This window comes from Mastigoproctus giganteus, chromosome 6 (assembly GCF_048544385.1).
Source record: "Mastigoproctus giganteus isolate SK-2022 chromosome 6, ASM4854438v1, whole genome shotgun sequence".
Classification (NCBI taxonomy): domain Eukaryota; kingdom Metazoa; phylum Arthropoda; class Arachnida; order Uropygi; family Thelyphonidae; genus Mastigoproctus; species Mastigoproctus giganteus.
Genome location: NC_143580.1, coordinates 45,751,527 through 45,774,319, shown reverse-complemented (window position 1 = coordinate 45,774,319; position 22,793 = coordinate 45,751,527). Strand labels below are relative to the sequence as shown.

Sequence of the window (22,793 nt, the reverse complement as noted above, 5' to 3'; positions counted from 1 at the left end):
TTGATTAAGTCATTCAATTCTAAACTACTTACCCTATCAGAAAGATTCTATGGCGAAAAAATATAAATGACTTTATTTTAAAAATACTTGAACTTATAATGGGGGAGGGGTACTGAAATGAGTAATAGCGTGAAAATTTGTTTTATAAGGACTTTAACTACGAAACATTTTGTTGAAAACTAATAAAATTATTCAACAGATAATTATAATCCTATTTATGTCTTAGTTAGGAGAAACTTCAATTTTAAGGAAGAGGAAGTAGAATGAAAAAAAATTCATTCTGTGGCCAAATTTATGTTATACATTTAGTGGTGGTTCAATTATAAAGAGTAAATGCTTTTATTGTATACATTTCTCAGTTTTTCATTTTCATTTGGAGAAAAAGTCAAATTTTATGCAACCAAACATTCAAACGTTATGTCCTTGAATTGAACTATCTAACATCGTGATAAACCCCTTAAGTTTTTGTAACGTTGTTTTAAGACAAAATTAATGGCTATTATATTATACAATAATAATCATAATAATAACAGCCTAGCAGCAATATATAACATAACAGACCCTACATAACAGCCTAGCAGCAATAAGTCTCCCAGCGAACACCTACAAGGAACTCCAGAAAGTCGCAATCCTGAACACCTGTAGGATTGTCAGAGAGTTCCTCGACCAACAGTAACACGTCATTACAATCACCCTGTGTACTTGGTAGCAGTACCCGTCACGGAGTGGAATCCCCCAATCAGGGAGAAATAATATAAGATCAGCAATAATAATAATAATAACAACAACAACCACCACTACCCTGTTGCACTTGGTACCAGTACACGCCACGGGATTGAACCCCATTGGGGAGAAACAATAACACAAGTATAATACAATCGAAGCTCTTTATAACGACCCTCTTTTTAACGTCCCACACGTTATAAAGTGTGGGGCGTTAACAATGTAGTCCTGGCCAAATTCTCATTAACCTAAAGCTTTTTTATGAACAGTCAATAAAATGCCATTCCGATATAGCGACCGTTTCTCATTCCCTTGGGGTCGTTATATTGAGGTTCGACTGTAATAATAATAATAAAAATATGAAACAAGTAATGACCATCTCGATCACCGTGTCAACCACCGGCATGGTGCCAAAGAGCCTCCATACGAACTTAGAAGCAATAGGCCTCCCAGAGAACACGTACACGAAACTGCAGAAAGCCGCGATCCTGAATACCTGTAGGATAGTAAGAGTTCCTCGCCCAACAATAATAACTGGACATAACCAACTACCCCATGCACTTGGTACCAGTACTCGTCACATGTCGCAAAAAGGGGGGGGGGGGAACCATAAAAAAGTAAAAGTTTTTATAATATAATACAGTAGTATTATTATATATAATATTATTATTTATTGATATGAGTCTGTTACTGTTCTGAAAAAAATGTTTCTTTCGTGTGTAATCAAAGGAAACAATAGTACAGTCTAAATATATCACAGAATTCTGAACATTTTGCAAGAGAAATTATAAAATATTTTTTTAAAAAAGTTACATTTGTTTAAATTGAAGTAAATACAATTTCCAAAGCTAACTTATTTATGTCTATCATGCCTTCAATTTTTCTCTTTATTTATTTAATTTTTTTTGTTAAAAGAAACAAAATATGGGGGAAATAAAATAAAGGACTGGATTATATATAACCAAGAAACGACGCAATTGTGAAGTTGGTAAACTGCGGGAATTTGTAAAAGAAAGCGATTACATTTAATGTTGTAATTAAACTCGAAGATCTTTATAGCGACCTTCTTTTTAACGTCCCACACTTTATAACGTCCTGTGTGGTTGGTCCTGGCCAACTTCTTATTAACCTAATGCTATTTTATGAACAATCGATATAACGTCACTCCAATATAACGACCACTTACTCATTCCTAGTGGTCGTTATACAGAGCGTCAACTGTACAATTAAATTTATTTAATTACTTGTCACGAACTTTCAAATTATATATATAGCTGGTAAACTAGGAGGTAAGGCCATGGGCAAGCATATATTCAGAATTAATTTCATAATGTTTAATATATTGTTCGTGATGGCTGGCTCTCGCGGTTACGACAGACGTGCTTGACATTCTCCACTAGGTGTAGTGGAGAATGGCCCAAATTAAAATCTTGGTTTGAAAGGAGGAAATTGCCGAGTGGTCAATCAAGAGTGTAGCAGTACACGCGTTTCAGTTCACAGTGGTTCGAGCTCACGTGATCGCTAAATTCAGGTTAATACTAATACAGTATCACTGTTTCTATACTCAGGCATGATTATATAGGTCCGAGAAGTTGCACACTCTTTTGACCTATGTAGTCATGCCAGAGTATAAAAATTATTATTATTATATATTTTTTTTTTTCCCCTCTCTCTTTAACAATGGGACCGACTAACTCAGCTAACTGGTTATCCGTGTAAGTCAGTCTCAGGCGAGGGTAGCATGATTTTATAATCCAGAAACTCCAGTTCTTCGACTAGCAAACAGGCAAATCGAACGAACAAAATACACAATTCAAACACAATATATTGATGCCTTATTGGTTTCGAGTTAATACATACCGTATCTAATTTGTATGAGATAGCAACCGATGTCAACAACCTCTAACCATAAACAATCTGAACTTGTAGTTTAGAAATAAGTTTATGCAAATCTTCGACTTTCTACAAGTAAACTAATATATGCACAGATTAACTAAAAACAAACAATATCCAACATTCATAATGTAACTGTCATGAAAGTTGAATATACAGTGTGATAAAAAAAATAAAATCGACAAATGAAAGGAAGAAATTTCCTAAAATCTTATTTTTAAATGTAAAACTTGTAAAACAATGTTTTCCCATCAGGGCATGTGGTGGTTGGTTACTATTATTATTGTTGGGCGCGGAACTCTTATTACACCCATTTTCTAGAGGGTGTGACTTATTATCCTACAGGTGTTCAGGATCGCGGCTTTCTGGAGTTTCATGTAATTGTTCTCTGGTAGGCTTATTGCTGCAAGGTTCTTACGAAGACTCCTTTGGCACTATGGCGGTGGTTGAGATAGTCATTACTTGTTCCATATGTCACATTTCTTTGAGGTCCTGTCTTAGGTCTGTGTACTTCCTGATCTTTTCCTCGTAAGTTTTCTGGAGTTTGCTGGTGTTGGACACCGCTACGTCGATCGGGTATGAATTTTGAGGAGGCTTCCATCCTGCAGTGGGTTGATAATGGCTGCAGTTTACCTTTTTCTTTACGTCGATCAGGTAGGTAGCTATTTCCTTCTTGTCGATGAGGGTTATGCCTGGACTGTTGTGCGGGATCGTCATGTCCGTTATTATGGTGCGGTTCCAACATAGTTTGTGAGTAAAGGTCTCTGGTATGGCATGGGGTTCGTATTATTATTATTATTAGTAGTAGTAGTAGTAGTAGTATATTTTTCTTTTTTCAAACCTCCCTATAACAGCATTTTCTAGAGGGTGTGACTAGATTATTACAAAATTTACTAACTCCTCATTTAAAAAATCATAAAACATACAAAATAAGATTAAATTATGCCAGCAATTTAAACATTAAAATAATAAAAAAAAAAAAAAACAACTAAACATTTAAACATTAAAGTAAAAAATTTATATGTTTCTTCTCATCTGAAACGAAACTAATTGATGATTGTTCTTTTCTTGCTTCATAGTCATATTTGAACATGCCGGAAGACATTCCCAAAGATTTTCTTCTCGTATATTTTCTCTATACATAGTTTCTCTGGGTCGATTTTCAAATTATTTAAAAAATAAATAAATAAAAAATTAACAGTATTTGCCGAATAGTAATAGTAAAAGTTGAGTAGTTGAATATACTGTACAAGCAATGAAAAACAGTTTTATATCATAGTCATTCAAAAATAAAAAAATTTGGCAAAGGTTTGTTTATTTATTTATTTCAATTTGTCAGTTGTTTTTGTCACACTATACAAAAGTATCATCTAATGAGCATGCTTTTATATATAGGATATCCCAATTACTAAGAGCAGGTTGGCAGGACGTATAACAATAATTTTCTTTCACTCCCCCCCCCCCATTTCACCTTCTGATTATGTCATTTTTATTGCAAGCTTTGCAGCCATGCAGTCACACAAGCTGCAACAGATGTGACATAATCATTCAGGCAAAGATAAGTGGCGATGTTGGATTTTTTCTAACACTGAACAAATAAATAGAACTTACAGCACTCGAAAAACTCGAGACCCTGTTTACCACCAAGCCACGCGTTTCCAGCCTTGCACAGAAGGTCAAACACAGACTATAATTAATGTAACAGGGACAAGCAAAACCCATAGGGACCTCGTTCGAGGGATAAACGAAGTAAAAAAAAAAAAAAAAACCGCAGGTAATTTTTAAGCGCGAATGCTACATAAACAAAGTTAAAGATTAAAAGCTTTAATAATGCAAACGAGAACAGAAGAAACATGATAAGGGATGTATTAAACGAATAAATCCTAAGACTGCATCCCTCGTTATCTCCAACCTAACTTACCAGGCTAAAAAATGGTAACAGTTAGCGCAGTGAGTTTAAAGCGCGTTGATGTTTACTTCTTTACGTCAGGATAAAATGGCCATTAGTAGCTTAATGCAGTTGACTCGCCTCATGTCCCCTGACAAGCTAGGGGAAAAATTTCGCTACCACTTTCCGAAAGTTTCCAAAGCGATGGTGTCCGCTAGTACATTTCTTTTTACGGAATTGCCGTTTACGAACCTCAATCCCGAGCAACACTAACGATTAATGAATATTCTGCCTGGAGAAATTACTTTTCCTGCGACAAAGTAGAAGAGTGGAAACCTGTCCCGCTGGAGAATACAATTGGTCACGCACTTAAGTGTCGAATCCAAAAAAAGGTAGGAACACCTTGGAAATCGAAAATATTACATAAACACCTCTACAAAGATGGTTACGTCGCTCGGATCCTCACATCAATACGCTGACAGGCGATATATACAAATAGTCTATTTTAAAGGAGCTTTAATCTTTAATGAATCAATAAAGAACGAATGAGGGGGGTATGGGTCTGATGTAGAATGTTGATAACAGTCGTCTCCCTCCTCCCGTCCCTCAATCCAAGGCGAAGTCCCTGCGTACAGGCCAGCGAAAACACTTCCGTTAATTACCATAACTAGGGATACAGCTTCAAGAGAACTGTCCACTGAAATGCCTCATGTTACGCATGTCCGCATTCCTTTCGCCTACATTGAAGCCTACGACGTATTGCAAGTAAAATTCCCTTGTCAGCAAATTGGAGGGCGAGCAAATAACTAGACACTCTCTCTCTCTCTCTCTCTCTCTCACACACACACACACACACACACACACAGAGATAACTTGTCCCGATCAGCGTCATATTTGCGACGCCCGCCATGGTGTGCTTGAATAGCTGGCCAGTCCGAATGACGTCGTGACTAGCAACACCACAATTACGAAGTAAAGGCGGATTTTCCTGTTAGGGAGTCGTCAAGCCAATTACGGACTCACGCGATTTCTGCCGTTAACGAGCCATCACCCGACAGTGCAAGGATCAATCATTATAGATACTCACCTTCACGTACCAGCGTGTGGTCACCTTCGTCTTGCCCATCCTCACGGCGAACTCATTCGGACCGGAAGCAAAAAAACAAGGCACTACTACTTCTACACGATTTTCGATGATCCAACTACGACACCTCCCGTTTACTTCACGCGCTTGTAAGTTGCGTCGAGCTAAGATACATGTCAACTACACGTGCAGATCCGCCGTGCCCCTTTCGACGCCCACAAGTTACCTGTCCAGGAAATGCTCACCTGGAATTACAATTCTATACTCTCGACAGCAAACAGGTTCCCAACAACACCATTCAGCCGTCGTACTGACACCCTCTGACGGCAGGTCACGGTTGATGTTCTGAGTAAAGGTCGCATCTATCAAGAGAGAAAAACAACAAAATGCGGCGTGTAATGAAGCACGGTGCTTGGCGTGGTGCGAGACTCCAATCTGCAGGCTATTCAAACAGCTGCATCTAAAACAATGTTGTAGTCTGCGTGAAACCTGCAAACGTCACGAAATTAAGCGGTCATCGACACCATAACCCCCTGCCCCCGCATCCAACAAAGCTCGATATCAAGCTTCGTAAATACTTTTGATTAATACAATATGAAGCCTTACAATGTATCAACAACTGACACTTCTTTCTCTGGCTGTCGGTTCCATGCGGAGTCCTGCTGGAAAAATAAGGGTGGACACATCGCCCTCTCTTTGCTATCCTAAATGAGGCTCTTGAGTTCTAAACTTTGAAAAGTAACAAAATAGAAAAGGCGAGTTTCACGATTTTCAGTGTTTCGAAATATGATTTGAAGTTCTCTCTCCGCCATGCTACCACACTAGGGAGTAAAGCCCATAACCAAAAAAAAAATTATTTTCGGCTTCTGAGGCCCGTGTGGACCTGAGTAGCCGAACGGTCGCAAGCGGGTTTACAGTAATACACGCATTTGAATTGACCGTGGTTCAATTTTCTGGAGGTTGCTGGTGTTTGTCAACCAGCAACATCCAGAAAACCTACAAGGAAAAGATCAGGAAGTGCACAGACCTAAGACAGGAGGTCAAAAAAATGTGGCATATGGAACAAGTAATAAACAACCATCCTGGTTACCGTGTCAACCACCGGCATGGTGCCAAATACCATACACAAGTAGCATAGTATTTAGGGTCAGACGCCACCGGTTGTTTCCCACATCTTCGCCGTATGTACCTGGTGATGGAATGCAGAACTACTGCAAAAGCCAGGAAAAGTGTCGTGTCTGGTTTATGTAGTATCGCGTTTTGTTCTGTTGTTGTGTCTCTAGCTACTTGGCCGCAGTGAACGTAGGTGGCAGGAAACGTATGGCCCTAGTGGGACCCTACGTTTCCTGCCACCACCAAAAGCCTAGTAGCAATTGGCCCACCAGAGAACATTTACATGGAATCAATCCTGAACACCTGTAAAATAGTCAGAGAGTTCCTCGACCAACAGTAATAGCCGGGCATAACAACCATCTTGTGCAAACAGCCAGTCACGGTGTGAACCCCCCCCCATGCATCAGGGAGAAATACTAGTAATAATAATAATAAAAGAATTATACAAGGAACCCTTACAAATCCGATAATAGGATCATAAAAACAGCATTGGTTAGAAATGAATACTCAATGAATACTTGAGTACTCAAAGGTTCTTAGCCTGAAATCATGGAATCAAGTGCCTGTAGTAGAAAAGATGTCCTAACAGTGCAAAAGTTAGGTATAAGAAGAAATGAGTATTACATCGCTATTGAATAAGCATATAAGTCACATAGGATTATTCTGGACTGAGTTCATCGCGTCTTACATAAAAAGCATCATAATTTTAAAATTTCGTTTTCTGGAGCTCTCCTCAGGTTAGCTGTGCGTTAAGTACCAAAGCAACTAAGGCTAGGAGACGTGGGGATACTTCGTTCAATTTAATGTTTTTGCAAGGAAAACCAATGTTTACGTGAGAAAAAAGCCATGCGATCCTAGTTTACCCTCCTTAGCATTTCATTGCTGCCTAGGGGTGAATGTAACTTTTACTTTATCTGAATTAAATTAAAAAAAAAATTAATAGGCCACGACAAGATTCGAACTCGGGCCTTTTCCACTAGCTGCTGGAGAACGATGATTACATCCAGTGTACCACCTGCGAAGGCAACTTATGTTCACTTCGAGACGAAGTGGCTAGACATGATTAGAGGAGGGGAAAAAGAAATACAAAAAAATAATAATAATAATGAAATCAGCATAACATTTTTTAGTTAGATCGAGTAAAATATCACCAATTCGGGCACACTTCTTTTTGTACAGTATGTATTTTTTTTAATATGAAGAAGGAAGATTTTTTCCTGACCGAGAATTTAAATATACAATTCCGCTGGTTTGTTTGTTTTCCAGAATTATTTCACAGTCAATTGTGTTAAAAAAAAAAGTAAAGAAAGAAAGGAAGGAAAAAAAACCATTCAAAAGGAAAATTAAATGCAATTTAAATAATTATTATATATTGTTATTATTAGATCATAAGTGTTATTTACAACAGGATTACAATTTGATTTTTTTTTTTAATATTCAGGTACATGTCTGCTTATTCTTATTCTTTAGGGTATTTTAGCATCCAAAACTGGTTGGATCTGGAGAGCTACTAATTATGTTCGTGCGCAAGAGATCTGGTTGAGGTTTATAAAGCACTGCAGGGATTGAGTAAAATGAATAAGGAAGGTCTGTTCTCGTAGGCAAGACAAGAATCTGGGAGCACAAATATAAAATCTCAGAGATTTAACAGAAGACTAGGTTCATGAACTTCACCTAAGGGTAGCGGATTGTGGAATACAGAAATAAATTACCTTCCAATGTGATAGAGGCAGTGAATTTGTCTAAATTAAAATAAATAAATAACATATAAATAGCAATTTTTGAACCCACCTAGCCCTTTTGGCTGCATCGGAGTGATTGTACTAAAATGATTTAAAAAAAAAAATAAATAAATGTCAAGTAGTTTTCAGACAAACTAATGCTAATACTGTGGCCTTCCCGAGTACAAATATATATATACAGGGTTAGTCAAAATGTCGTCGACAACTCTGAAAGTTTATGTAAAATATACTACATAAGTTTCTGTGACAAAAATGCTATCAAATGAAAGCGTAAATATCAAAGTTGTGTTTGCCGCAACAGAGATGGCGCACCACAGCAGATGTCTGCGCCAGATAGCTCTGCATTCAAAATGGCATCACCTGTGTAGAAATCATTTTGTGTTCTCTGTTATCATGAAACAAAATCAAGTGTGAAGGCAGCGATCATTCCGAACTAAATTTCACAGAAATCCACCAACTCGAAATTGGTGGATTTCTGTGGATGCAATGCATGGGCAAAAGGACAGGTCGTCCCAGCACAGCCGACGCAACTGTAAAACGTGTGCGGCAAGCATATCTCAAGAGTCCCCGCAAATCAACTAATAATGCCAGTAGAGAGCTTGGGATTTCACAAAAAAGTGTTTGGCGTATTGTCAGAAGACGCGTCTCCATTCGTCCTTGAAAAATTCATTCGTAATATGTCCTAAAACCACATGACAAAGTTTCTAGGTATGAATTTTGTCGTAACATTCAAGAACTGTGTGGTACTGTTGAAATTTTTACGGACAGATTGGTGTTTACCAATGAAGCCACGTTCCACCTCAGTGGCAAAGCGAATCGACACAACATTCGTATCTGGAGGAATGAGAATCCACATGAAACTGTGGAACATGAATAGTCCAAAAGTAAACGTTTTCTGTACAATGTCCGTGAAAAAGAATTATGGACCCTTCTTTTTCGCCGAAGACACTGTGAATGGCATTTCCTACCTTGACATGCTGATCGAGTGGTTGCTGAAAGCAGCTAACACAAAACGGAAACTTCATTTTGCAGTAGGATGGGATTCCGCCACATTTCTATATGAAGGTGGGTAAGTTTCCAAATGACAATTATCCCCGTCGCCGAATTGGCCGTGCTTCTCGTGATGACAAACCTTTTACTTCACTGGCCACCGAGATCACCGAATCCCCAATAAACAGATTTTTTCTATGGGATTTTGTGAAAGATCCAGTGTTTGTGCCCTTCCCTCCCCCCTTACCTGTCATTTTGCAAGGGTTTCGACGACATATTACTCCAGCTAATATCGAAAAAAAAAATACGCTGGAGAAAAAAAAAAGTGTGGCATGAATTTGATTACCGCATTGACATGTGCAGGGTCACACGTGGGACTCATACTGAAGGACTATAAGGTAAAAAAACGTTGATATTTATGCTTTCATTTGATAGCCTTTTTATATAGAAAAACATGTAGTTACTTTCAAAACTGTCAAAGTTGTCGACATTTTGTTGTTTATATAAGTGATATAAGTAACAGAGCAAAAGAATATAGAAAAGTGTCAAGAAACGAAAGAAATTACAGTGTAAAATAAAAAAGAACAAAATATACATAAATAATAAAAATAGATAACTACTCGTCCCGGAGTGTAAACAGAAAATTTATTTATTTATACTGTAATTTCTTTACTCTTTTCTGTATTTCTTCAGTTTATTACTTGCACGTCTTTACTCTGCCCCCCCCCCCCCACCATATTTTTTCTCTCTATTACTTATATCACTTATATTCATTATGATCTGGGTACTCTTGTCGTGTCAACCGGCTTTCTATATATTCTCCCTTATATTCTTATTTTTACTTTGGATGTCTCTAAATTTATCCCCTCCATCTTCCCCTTAATTCTACTTAATTTTACTTTGCCATGGCACATACTTTATGTTAGAAACAGAGTGCACAATACTGTCGTGCAATTCTGGTGGTTGACACTTCAAGAGACGCCAAGAATGTGCAGTATGCGACAATATAATTATATGTATTTATTTCTATATAGTGTTTGCAACGTATTAATTCTTACTTTTTATTATTTTGCTTTTCACTTTTTTTTTAGTAGCTATACTATCTACTCCCATCTTTCCTTTTTTTGTCTTCCCCCTTTTCCAGCAGCTATTACATATATATATATATAATGACTATTCAAGCCTTTTACAAAATTTTTACGCGACTACTGTCCAGAGATGCATGCGACTAAAATGCAGCCGTGTGAAGATACCCACTCAGTCAAAGCTATTATAACTTCCGGTCTGGTTTATTACCTGGAACTTGCGGATACTGATTTTGAAGAGCTATTATTATTATTGCGCTGCAATAAAAAAAAAAAAAGTTCTGCGCAAACCAGTTCGCTAACGTGCAACAGGCCTTAGAAAATAAAAGAAACATACAATACATGAAAATGTTCTAAACGTCAGCTGAACTTGTTTGAGCGGTTAAACCGCAATCCGATTTAATTAGATTAAGGTAATTAGAAGATCAGAGCTGACAATCGTCTCTACATACTTCAAGCTTCTGTTATCCATCTAGTGAGATCGACCTTCTACAGACGTTTCACATAAGTCTTTCCTCCCCCCCCCCTTCCTTCCTTCCTTCTGGTAGAAAGAGCACGAGTTAAGTAGCCATTGAGTTTTTGCACAGATAATCATGTCATTATCAACCACAATACCAGCCTGAAACAACTGACATTTTCCGCTCGGCTAACCGTACCTCTGGAGCAATTAGATGCACGAGAGCTCTCGCTGTTGTTACGTTTATGCGATGCACGATAAAGGGAAAACAATACAACGAACAGGAATAAAACACAGCAGTCATATGCTACGCTTTGAAGAAATGTCACCTTTTGTTTCCCCATAATGCACTCTTCTATTAAACTTTAAAACTATCAACGCTGTTGGTAGTAACATGGAGGTTAAGGTGAACTACTAAAGGACCTCATTTATTGTGCGGTATGAACTAAAAGTAAGAACACCCAGTTTATTTACTTCAGGTGATGTACAAAAATATAAGGAAACCACAAAGAAGAAACATAACACGAAATTTTAGGGAAACCGCAGCGATCATTTTTTCAAGGAAACATCAGCCCTGTGTGCAGATTCTCAAACTATCGCATTTCTGTCATGGCCTGCCATACTGCACAGTCACTGAATACTCGTACGACAAGATATCGACGGTAATAAAAAGACGCTGTATGGTATGGTGAGGAATAGAAGAGACGGCGAACAGAGCAAATACTTGATGGATGAGAATGATAACCTAATAACCAAGAATAAAGAGATAAGAGAAACATGGGAGAAGTATTTTGAAAATCTGTTGAACGTGCAGGACAGCCAGCAAAAGGGATAAAGGCAGGTTGATCATAGAAGAGGGGATGAAGAGAAGATACGGAGAGACAGCAAGACAGACTTGACGTGTAATGATGTAGTGCAGGTATGGAAATTCTTCAAGACAGGTAAGTCAGCTGGTATGGATGAGATACGAAATGGAGAAATGCTGAAGGCTACAGGTGAGGCAGGGATAGCGTGGACATACAGACTGTTCCGTAAGATCTGGGATGAGAGATGGGTGCCGAAGGACTGGAAAGAAGGTTTGATCATCCCGTTGTTCAAGAAGGGGAACAGGAAAAAGTGTTCCAATTATAGAGGCATCACACTGACATCGCATGTGAGTAAGCTGTATGAGAGAGTGTGTTAAAGCGAAAGATAAGAGGAACGATTGAAAATAGGATGGCCGAGGAAAAGTAAGGCTTTAGGCCTGGCAGATCGATAATGGATCTAATTTTCTGCATCAGGCAACTGATGGAAAAGTGTTATGAACACAATAAAGAATTATGGATGGCGTTTTTTGATATAAAGAAAGCGTTTGATGCCGTAAAGAGAGAGGAAGTGTGGGAGGTTTTGAGAAACTTGGGAATACAGCAACATCTTGTGGAGAAAATTGAGAATATGTGCACCAATACAGTGAGCAAAGTAAGAACAGTGACGGGGTTGACGGAGATCTTTGGAATAACATCAGGTTTGAGGCAAGGAGGCGTCCTGTCACCACTACTATTCATAGCTGCCATGAATGATGTTCAATGTAGAGTGGTGGAACAACTTTGACAGGACCAGATGAAAGTCATGTTCTTCGCAGATGACCTCTGCATATGGGGGGAGAGAAGGGAACAAGTGCAACGGCAAGATGACACATTGGCTAGTATGGCCAATGAATTTGGACTGGTTTTCGGTCAGGAGAAGAGTGAAGTAATGGTTCTAAAGAGGAGTGGTGAGCTTGACGGATACATTACATTGGAAGGGAAAGAGCTAAAAATGGTTAACAACTTCAGGTATCTGGGAAGCACCATTACAAAGACTGGAGTGATAGACGAAGAAATAAGTAGAAGGATACAAACGGGCGGGAATTTCTATAGGCAGACAAGAGATCTGATCTAGAACAGGAACATACCACTGAAGTGTAAGAAGGCTATATATCAGGCCTATTATGTACCAATTCTGACGTATGCATCTGAAACTTGGACTATGAGGAAAAAGGATGAAAGCAGAATTCACGGGGCAGAAATGAGATTTGTGTGGAGCATAGCCCGAAAGACAAGACGCAATAAAATCAGGAATGAGGTGATTAGGGAGAGAATTCAAGTTGAAGAACAACAGAATAGGATTGAAAGGTCCCGTTTGAAATGGTTTGGACATGTCAAGAGGCGTTTGCCAAGAAAAATGTTTGATTTACAATTAAGGGACAAAAGACCAAGAATGAGATGGCAAGACATGATAAAGACCGATGTCCTTAAGAGAGGAGGAAACTGGAGTAAAATCAACGACGGAGAGAAATACACGGACAGGGCATGGTGGCGAGGCTTCATACGTAGACCAGTGGAATAGCGGAACGATGACAGATGACGACGACGACAGAAAAGAGTTCATCATTAAGAAAATATAAAAGTCAAATATATATATATATATATATATATATAAACGTTGGGACCCACTAGGGTCCCAGCGGCTAAATGGTCAGAAGAACAACGGTACACGACACTACGCACCACAATATCCATACACTTTTAAATCTCTGGCCTTTACAGTGTACTGTTATCACACGACAATGTAAACTACGTGGAGATGGGGGAACCATCTGGTGCCGTTAGACATTAAACACACTATACTATATATAAACAATATTCCATCTGTTGGTTCTCAGAGCAAAGGGAAACATGAACTTCTCAATGCGAACCATAACGACAAAGATTTAAAAAAAAAAAAGGGGGGGGGGGGGAAACAGAAATCATTAAATATTTGTGTGTCCGTATTTGCCCAGTAGTTTGGTACAGCTGGGGATTTCCCTGCATGTTTCCAGGGCAAAACTTTACACAGGACATCGAGCCGCTGTGCTTCACTGGGTGAATGCAGACCTTGCTTGCTTATTCTAATATTTTAATTTAATTCTATTAATATTTGTTCATTAGGTAAGTTGGCTGTTTAAAATTTTTGCTTCTATGAAAGTAGTAATACTCCCCTTTTCAGCCTGAAAATGGTTTTACTAACACGTGTCAGCAATTTCAATACGTGGTACAATAGTGTTTAATTATGAAAATCATTATTTTATTAAACCACCACATTTAATTTTCTGAAAATATGATTTTACCTGTGCCAAAAAAAAAAAAAAAAAAAAAAAAAAGGTTTTTAAGAAAATGTTCAACCTGACCATAATCAACATTAGTTGACTAGCCATGATTTTTTGTTAAGAAGAAGATCATCACCATTCGCAAAATAATTATCCTCTCTAAGCTCATTTCCGGTAAACTAGACGCTCCCAGCATCGATAGCTTCATCAGCCTGCCCAAGAATAACAGAAGAATAAGTAACCAGCAAACATCTGTGATCCGACTTGCCCTCAACTAAATCAGCCCACTCAGTCATATGTTCCCAGAGAACACGATTGGACTATTGAACGACTTAAACATCAACCCTGAGGCAATTTGCGTAGACAAGACCTACGGAACAAAAGTTTTTGCAGATACCTACGCAATCTTGCAATTTTAGACTTTCATTTCACCATTGCTATACGTGGCTTCTGTACTAGAAGATGATCTGTGCTCCTTCTCCTGTTCCAGTCAGCCTACAGCATCTTGCCGGCATCCCCACACTCTTCTTGAACAGACGCTGAGCATTTATTGAGGATTGAGCATTTATGTCGAATATAATCTGTCTTCGCCTTTGTATCTTGTATATTACCCAATATAATATTGTATTACTATGTTATGGTTACCCTCCTAGCATTTGATTGCTGTTTAGGGGTGAATGTAATTTTTACTTCAGGAGATGAATTAAATAAATAAATAATTGAGCATGACAAAGCACTGCTAGGTGCGTGTAGATCTCAAATGAAGTATAAACAGCTCAAAACGTTTACATTCTCAATACCTTTCGACATTTTCACAAACTTCCATACCGCAGATTCTGAGAGAGCCTTACAACATTGAAATTGTTTACAAAAACCACACAGAGAAGTTTTAAACGACTATTTTGAGGTAATATTCCGCCATGAATACACGTTCTTCTATTCTGAAGGCTTTGTTCATTTACTGCTTGGTGTGCGCATGCGAAGTGTTACAGGTTGCTGATTGAAGGCGACACCATGCACAGAATAAAGAATGTTACTAGTAAATTTCGTGCCCTACCACTCTACTGAAAAATGCAAATAACTTTACTTTGAAATTATTCGCAGTTTCATGAGTTCTCATTTAAAATGATAACCCTGTACTAAAGTAAAAAAAAAAAAAAATCATGCATCAGTAAAACAGAACGCACAATTCATACACCATTGGAATAGGGAGAATCAAATTTTTAAGTGGGATATACACACATTAACATGTTGCTGGATTCGCCATTCTCAGGTCACGGATTCTTAATTTAGTACAGAACGGAAAACCTTATTTCAGCTTATGAAGATCATAATTAAACAAATATAAAAGTAAATGATAAAAATACATGCATCAGTAAAACATCAGTTCAGAAGCCGTGGTTTAATTAATGAGACCTGACTTTAAGACAGTTGCAGTTTATTCACATTCTAACTTTCTCCACAGCGGTGAAACTACAAATTCCGGGAGCCCCCTGGCCTTTAACAACCATGCCAAACCAATGATCCAGTCTCTCATCCCCTGGTGGGGGTATGGTAGTTTGGCCACTTCTCAGACTAGATGTATCCTGATATAGCAAACAGCAGCAGCCGATCATTCTATATCGGATGTTCATTATTAATATTTCTGAAACAGAATATGAATACGCCTACAGCCCAGTCTCCTTTTTGAACGGTATTAGCAGACACTGCTGTCGCTGACATTTCACCTGACATCACCGAGTACTGACTTCCAATTCGGAATATTAATTGCAGTCTTATCTGCAGAGATTCTACCACCTCGAAAATGTCAAACCTTCACGGAGGACACGTCTCGAAATTCGAGGCGAAATCTCGATTATATCTCGAGGTTCAAGGTCGTCTGTATATCGGCGATGCAGGCATGCTTTTCAGTTCGATTACCCTGTCTTTTCCTTCATTTCTGTATTCAAATAAGTGTTATCGTGCCCATATTTCTCTTGTTGGAATTCTAAACTATATATTTTTATAAAGAACAAGGTCGTGTTTACATATAAGGATACCGCACAGTCACTGAAAATAAATACTCGTACAGAAAAGAATTTCATCATTCATCATCAGAAATTCATCATTAAAATTTTTTATATATATAAACAATAACATAAAAAGATCAAAGGCAAAAAGCAGTAGCCTAACCGCTCAAGTGAAAACGTTCAAGATATTACCTTAACTGCATATAGGATGTAATCTGCTAGCAGGGCTCATCCTAATTTCCATCTGTTGGTTCTCAGATTTTTCTCAGCTTTATTAACTAATCTAGAACACTACGGAAGAGACGAATCCACAATATAGTCATCAATAAGAAGTCATAAATATACCCTAGCTTTCTTCACGTTCACTATCCATTGAGTATACGTAGTGGTGAAGAAATCCCAATTACAACCGACTGAAGGTTATAAAAGAGGGTTGAGAATAAAGTAGTGGCCACTCGGCCGTATATCTCCAACGGCTATGACGCTAAATGGAGGAACGTTTGTGTAGAACAATGATTTTAATATGTATTACGTATTAAAATCACTGTTGTGGAAACGCAAATATATTATAATTTTTTAATCATATCTATCTAACTTTTTTCGGAGATATTCGAATTTGAAAAAGGTTAAAAGGTATTGGTGTTAAAGGCAGCACTTGTATTATTTCAGCAGTCGCTGTATTTAGAACGAGGGTTCTTTTATAAGTTTATAGCCTCTCATAGAAGGAAGGTGTGTTTTTGATCTGAACCTTTATATGAACGCATACAAAGTTATAATTCATAACCTCCACTTTTTTTTAAGGTAATTGAAGTTTGAGCCCGCATAAATTATTGGGGGGAAAAATGAAAATGAACATCGAGTCGTAATAAAATATCTTTGCAAGAAGAATTTATCGAGCAAGAATATTTGCGAAGACATGGTATCTTAGGAGAATGTGCACTATCATATGCAATGGTCAAAAATTGATAGCTGAATTAAAAATGACAGAACCAGCATCGAAGATGAGCAATGCAGTGGACAGCCATCACTCCAGAAACATCAATAAAGTTCATTACATGGTGATGGATGTTCGACGAGTAACTGAGAAATAGTAGAAGCTACAGCCACCTTAACTGAACCATGCAAAACATTGAATCAAATCAAGTATGACAAAGGTTTTTGCCCAATGGGTACTCCGCCTTTTGACAACCGATCAAAAACTTTTTATCCCCATCCAATTAATTACAGATGAAATACAGATGCCAAGCAGAATAAAAACTGCAATAAAAACAGTGGAATCATACATATTCACCACCTCCAAAGAAGGCCAAATCAGTCCCACTGGCAGGCAAAGTAATGGCATCTGTCTTCTGGTATTGAAAGAGGGTAATAATCATTGATTATCTTCCAAAGGGTCAAATAATAAACGGATAGTACAATGCTAACTTAGTAACTAAATTATGAGATGCAATGAAGTCAAATAAGCCAGTTAAAGTTGAATAAAGGTGGTTAGTTTTACCAGGACAATGCGCCTATTCACACATAGGCTGATAGTGGCCGCACACTCCCTTCAAGAAAACGAATGGCAAATACAAAACTGTGATCGCGAATCTAGGGCATCCTGGAAAAAAAGTGCATCGAACAACAGTGTAAAATCAAAATCAGTTAGTGTCTTCTATGCTAGGCTAGAAACCTATCAAACAACCCTCGTATCCCCCGAGGTTGACGAGGGATTGTTGTTATGACAATTCATTATCTACAGAGAAAATAAAGGCACAATTATTCTGCGTGATTTTTCAAGATACAGTTAGTAGGCTAATTCTCAAAAACTAACAGTCTAGGAACTTCTCTGATCTGGCAATCTCATTTTAAAAGCTTGATTAGAAGGTTTGAAAACGTGACATATTACTCTTTACTGACTGTGGATGCATTTAATAGGGAAATATACTTTATTTCTCCATTAAGCGCATTCATAGTTGCCGCAAAGGAAAATTTTTACGCTCACTGTTTTATAAAGAAATTTAACATCTTATATCATAATCATATTATACATAAATTAGATGGTGAAGTAAACAAATTAGACGCGACTGATCTTTCTTCTTGTTTTTTTTTTTTTTTTTAAACAGTTCTCCCGAAGTTTTGTAAAATGGGAAACTTTTCTGAATAACAAAATTAGATTTTTTTTAAAAATAAATGTTATTTGGTAATAAAACTAACAATACGAATTATACCTCATTACAGAGGGATCTTCCAGTTTTCATTAAATAATACTTAAGTAAGAAAACTATCAGAGCGACACGCATCAAGGATCTTCAGGATTAAAAAATACGGCTTTCAAGAAAATATTTTAATCTGCCACCGATAGATGGCTGCTGTGCGCCATCGTGAGTCAACCAAGAGCAGCCGAATAACATTTTGTTTACTTTAGCAATAAAAACAAAATTTTGCACTACAGAAATAAATTCAGAAAAAAAGGTTGAGCGTATGCTTACCTTTCGGGGAGAATCGGAAATGCCTACTGTGTATCTGTCCGTCACCCCCAACTCTGCGATACTCCTGGGTAGTCCATCTAAAGCAGAGATATCCTTGAGCTGAACAGGAGGTGGGGGAGTTGGCAGCTCCTCCTCTTGATAGCGATATTTCTGGAATACAAAGAATCATTCAAAATAGAGTTTTTATAAGGGAGATTTGCACTGAATAAGGAATCTATATGAGAGAAAAATGCACTCTCTAAAACTGGAAACAATGGACTTGAATAACTAGGGAAAAAAAATAATAAAAAGTGCTATTTAAAAAAAAAAAAAAAATCTAATTTCAAATCTAAAATTCGATTTTGAAGTGGGTGTATTTAACACAATCTGGATAATGGAAAACCAAAAGGTGGGCGAAAGGTTAATTTTATTCAAAACAGCTTAGGACCACTATATTTATTAAATTACAACTTAAAGTTATGCATCCCTAGAATGGAAACTGCTATCATTCACGCCCATCCTAGAGATTTATAGTATAAAAATAAAATAAAAATGAAATTCATGAGCTCCCAATTTTAGAGATTATTGGAAGGTACGTAACTCACCGATTTACTAATACCATGTTCCCTAGAAATGTAAATCCGGAACGATTTTCTCGTAAATAATGAGAGTACGACGGGTAAAACTGTTTTTCATGTTTTCGCCCTCTTTTTCTTTCTTTTCTTTCCCCCAGTACATAATCAACAATGATCTGATCAAAACTCGACGTAGGTGTAATAATACATGACGACAGTATTTTTAGTCCATATGTCTATTTGATTTTATTTGTAATTGCCTTTCTTTCATGAACATTTTTTAAGTGACACGAGATGGCAAGGTCGTCAGCATACAGTTAAATGTCAACGCTGTACACATTTGGTTACATCATTAATTCGAACAGTAAGGAGAGCTGCATTAAGGACGGAAACTTGAGGAACCCGATCTTCCAGGATGTATGTATTGGAAAAAAGTATTACGAAAACGAAACTAAGTATAAGGTTCCGTTGTTTAAAAAATTCTGGATGAATTTTGAAAAGTTTATAAAGGCTTTCTTTTATATCAAGAAAGAGATGATAACCGGGTGTTCATTTCTTAGACGGGTACTCCGAACATCTGTTTTAATTTTTACTATTAAATAATAAATAAATAAATGTTATGTTTATATTCTGGGACGACCACACGGTCAGAGGAGTTCACAAGATCGAAAGAATACAAGAAACAGCACAGTATACAGTCATGGGCTTAAATCAAGTGGGGAGGTCTAATTTTTCAAAAGCCACACTGATCTGGCCTCCTGATATTGTGAGCTTCAAGATAGGAGGTTAATCTGAAATTTATCATTGTTTCCAATGTTAGTTGGAAAGACCTCTTGCATTTCCAACACCTTGGAAAGCTAAGGTGTTGGAAATGCAAGAAAATGGGGCGTCGCCATGTAATAGAAGAGCCGTCTATACATAATCTATCATATAACTGTAAGAGAACTGCAATGGTATCGTCATTTAGATGTTTAACCCTTATATAATGAATACCTCGGGACCTGGTGCACTATTTTTTGACTGGATTAAGCAACTGTGGAGGATTCAGTCATGGTAAAGAGGCAATTAAGGTTATTATTAAGGTCCTTTCCTAACTATAACGGGGCCCCCACATAATCTGTTAAATAAAGGTTTTACTGTAGCATTAATCAGGCCAAATGATGCATGGAAGCCAAATTAAAAGTAAGAAGACTGATGCGCTGTAGTAAAGTTTAATTTAAAATTTTCCATTTGCGTTTTATGCTTTTGAAAGGCCGGCTCATATGAAGATGTTACTGATAGATATTGAAAGGTTTTACCCAGGGAATTTGCAATATCATGTGATTCTACTATATCTTTTCCATTCCAGTGAATGGCCTGGAGCGATGAAGGGAGAAGATTTATCACTGATTTGCCTGATTTTGTTCCAGACCATTTTAATATCTATACTTCTATTGATACTGAGGCAGATCGAATCCATGTCATGATTTTATATTCTTCCGTCTCATATAGCGGGCTTTTTGCAGTTGCTTTTTATATTGTATTAAGTCGATGCGACAGGACGTTTATGGAATAAATTCCATGCTTTGTTTTTCTCTTATTTTACATCATTATAGTCTGTGTTCCATCACACCTTGGGATATCTGAGAATTTTTGTTGGAGATATTGGAATTGTAGATTCAGGTGTCTTTATCAACTGGCATGTGACATAGTTTACTGCCAAGTCCACAGGGAGAGATTGTATGGTTTTTCATCAAATACATTTGCAGTTTTAATATCGTTTGATGTAGATAAAATTTGAGGTTTGTTGATAATGTTTGATTTCATAAGTAGTTTTTGATATTGATTACAGTTGGCATTATGAAATATTGATATCATTTTTGCTCCAGTTTGTGGAGTACTGTTTAAAATACTGCAGACAGGCGGATAGTGTTCATTGCTTAAGGGGTTGACAGGCATGCATTTTACCCACCTGGCTAGCCCGGTCGACCTTCTATAAGTGGTGTTCTGCATCAAGATGGACTAAGTGGTGACAATCCACCTCTCAGTGGATGGTGAACATTAGTAGAGTCCCAGAATACAAAAAGGTGTAGGCAGCTGATTTAAAAGAACATCGAGGAAAAAGTATATGTATGATTCCGCCAGTGAATGTGCTTTAAGCAGCAAAGCAACTAAGGCTATGGGGAGTCAGTATATCATGTTTGGAAATTGAATGTATTCCGTGATCGAGCTGTCTGTTTACTGAACAAAAAAATTATTCCAGTTTCCAGGAGAAAAACAATGCAACCATCACCCGAGACTAATTAACTCAGATACGTTATGAAAAAAATTCATAAAACTTTCTCGTGTCATTGAAGGGTTGCAACCCTGGCATTTTTCACTCAGTGTGGAGCGGGCGGTGATTATATTCACTGTGCTACACGCGGGGATTTTGCGAAAAGTATGTTGAGACAACTGGTAATGTAATATCAAATGTAACACGTGCTGCAACAGCTTACAAATGTGTTTTTAGTGGAACATGTCTGAAGGAGATGTTCGCGTAAATGAGTATTGCTAGACCTTCATGCACCGCATTGGTGGAGTGTCCATCTTTTTGAGTACACAGCAAAACGTTTAATGGCATTAAAATTTGGGGTCCATTTTCTGTAGATAGAAGAATATGAGATTAGACTATGCAAGAAGATATCCGATTTCGTTAGGACTGCTACAAAGCCCTCGACGCTTTTGTCATTGAGCAGGATATTCCGTATGACGTTTAGATCCACGATCAGCACAAAAGCAACTCTTCTACAAATCGTTTGAAAGTGACCGAATTTCTCACATTTAAAGCAATTGTCAGTCTGATATTTTTATAAACTAAATGAATGTAACCAGCGAATCACCTGCAGCATTTTTAAAAATGAAATGGTGAAAGCTTCTTTAAAGGATGATTTGTTAAAGAAGAATATTAATCTAGAATGTATATTCTAGATGTATATGCTATGCTATATGCTATTAGGTTGGGTTTTTATATGCTATTATATGCTATTAGGTTGGGTTTTTTTAATACAGTGGATGGGTTTATAACATCCTGATGGTATAAACCTCCCGGTAAGGATGCCCTGATCCAGGCGGTAACGTGCCATTACCGTCCATGATTGCTCATTTTTGTCCCAAGAGCGAGGAACTTTTCCTCCTGGGTTTCCAACACTCACGTGGCCAATAGACTGAAGTTAGTGTATTACAAGAGTTAGATTACAATAAATATAAGAAAGGTGGCTTTCCTTTCGACGGTGTCAGATAGAAAAATCTTTATTAAATTATAAATAACTAGAATGCTTGGTATTCAGGGCTAATGGGAATATCTTCTTTCTTTTTTTCTTTTCCGAGTAGCAAAAACTAGAATGCACGCACTTAAACTAAGGAAGAATAGTAAGGATATAAGAAAATTAGCTTTTAGCCAAAATGTGGAACTAACTACCACCACCACTACTATTTTAATTAACTACCACTGCTGATGTTTCGTCACAAATGTACAGATTACTCGAACAAAAACCAGCAGTCGTATTTCAAAGGAAACACCAATACTAAGACTTCATAATCCTCACGGCTTTAGAAAGGAGAGCTCAAGTTAAATTGAAAGAACGCATGGAGAGAAAAGCTGATGCTGAATAGGCCTGATTTTCTTGCATCTATTTGCCTTTAGTAATATGATGCTCA

General features: G+C 37.5%; 1 protein-coding gene across 9 annotated transcripts in view; it reads right to left on the bottom strand.

The window, feature by feature from the left end:
- The window catches only part of LOC150084219 (MAGUK scaffold protein DLG1-like), an 855,099-nt gene that overhangs the window by 507,436 nt on the left and 324,870 nt on the right, over window positions 1-22,793 (bottom strand). For 8 of the 9 annotated variants that reach the window (XM_090375940.1, XM_090375935.1, XM_090375941.1 and 5 more), the window contains one exon: window positions 18,562-18,711. In XM_090375940.1, coding sequence (XP_090232066.1) covers window positions 18,562-18,711 — 150 coding nt within the window. Of the gene's footprint in view, window positions 1-5,591; window positions 5,744-18,561; window positions 18,712-22,793 lie in introns of those variants that run through there. The other variant, XM_090375945.1, reaches the window with a different exon arrangement.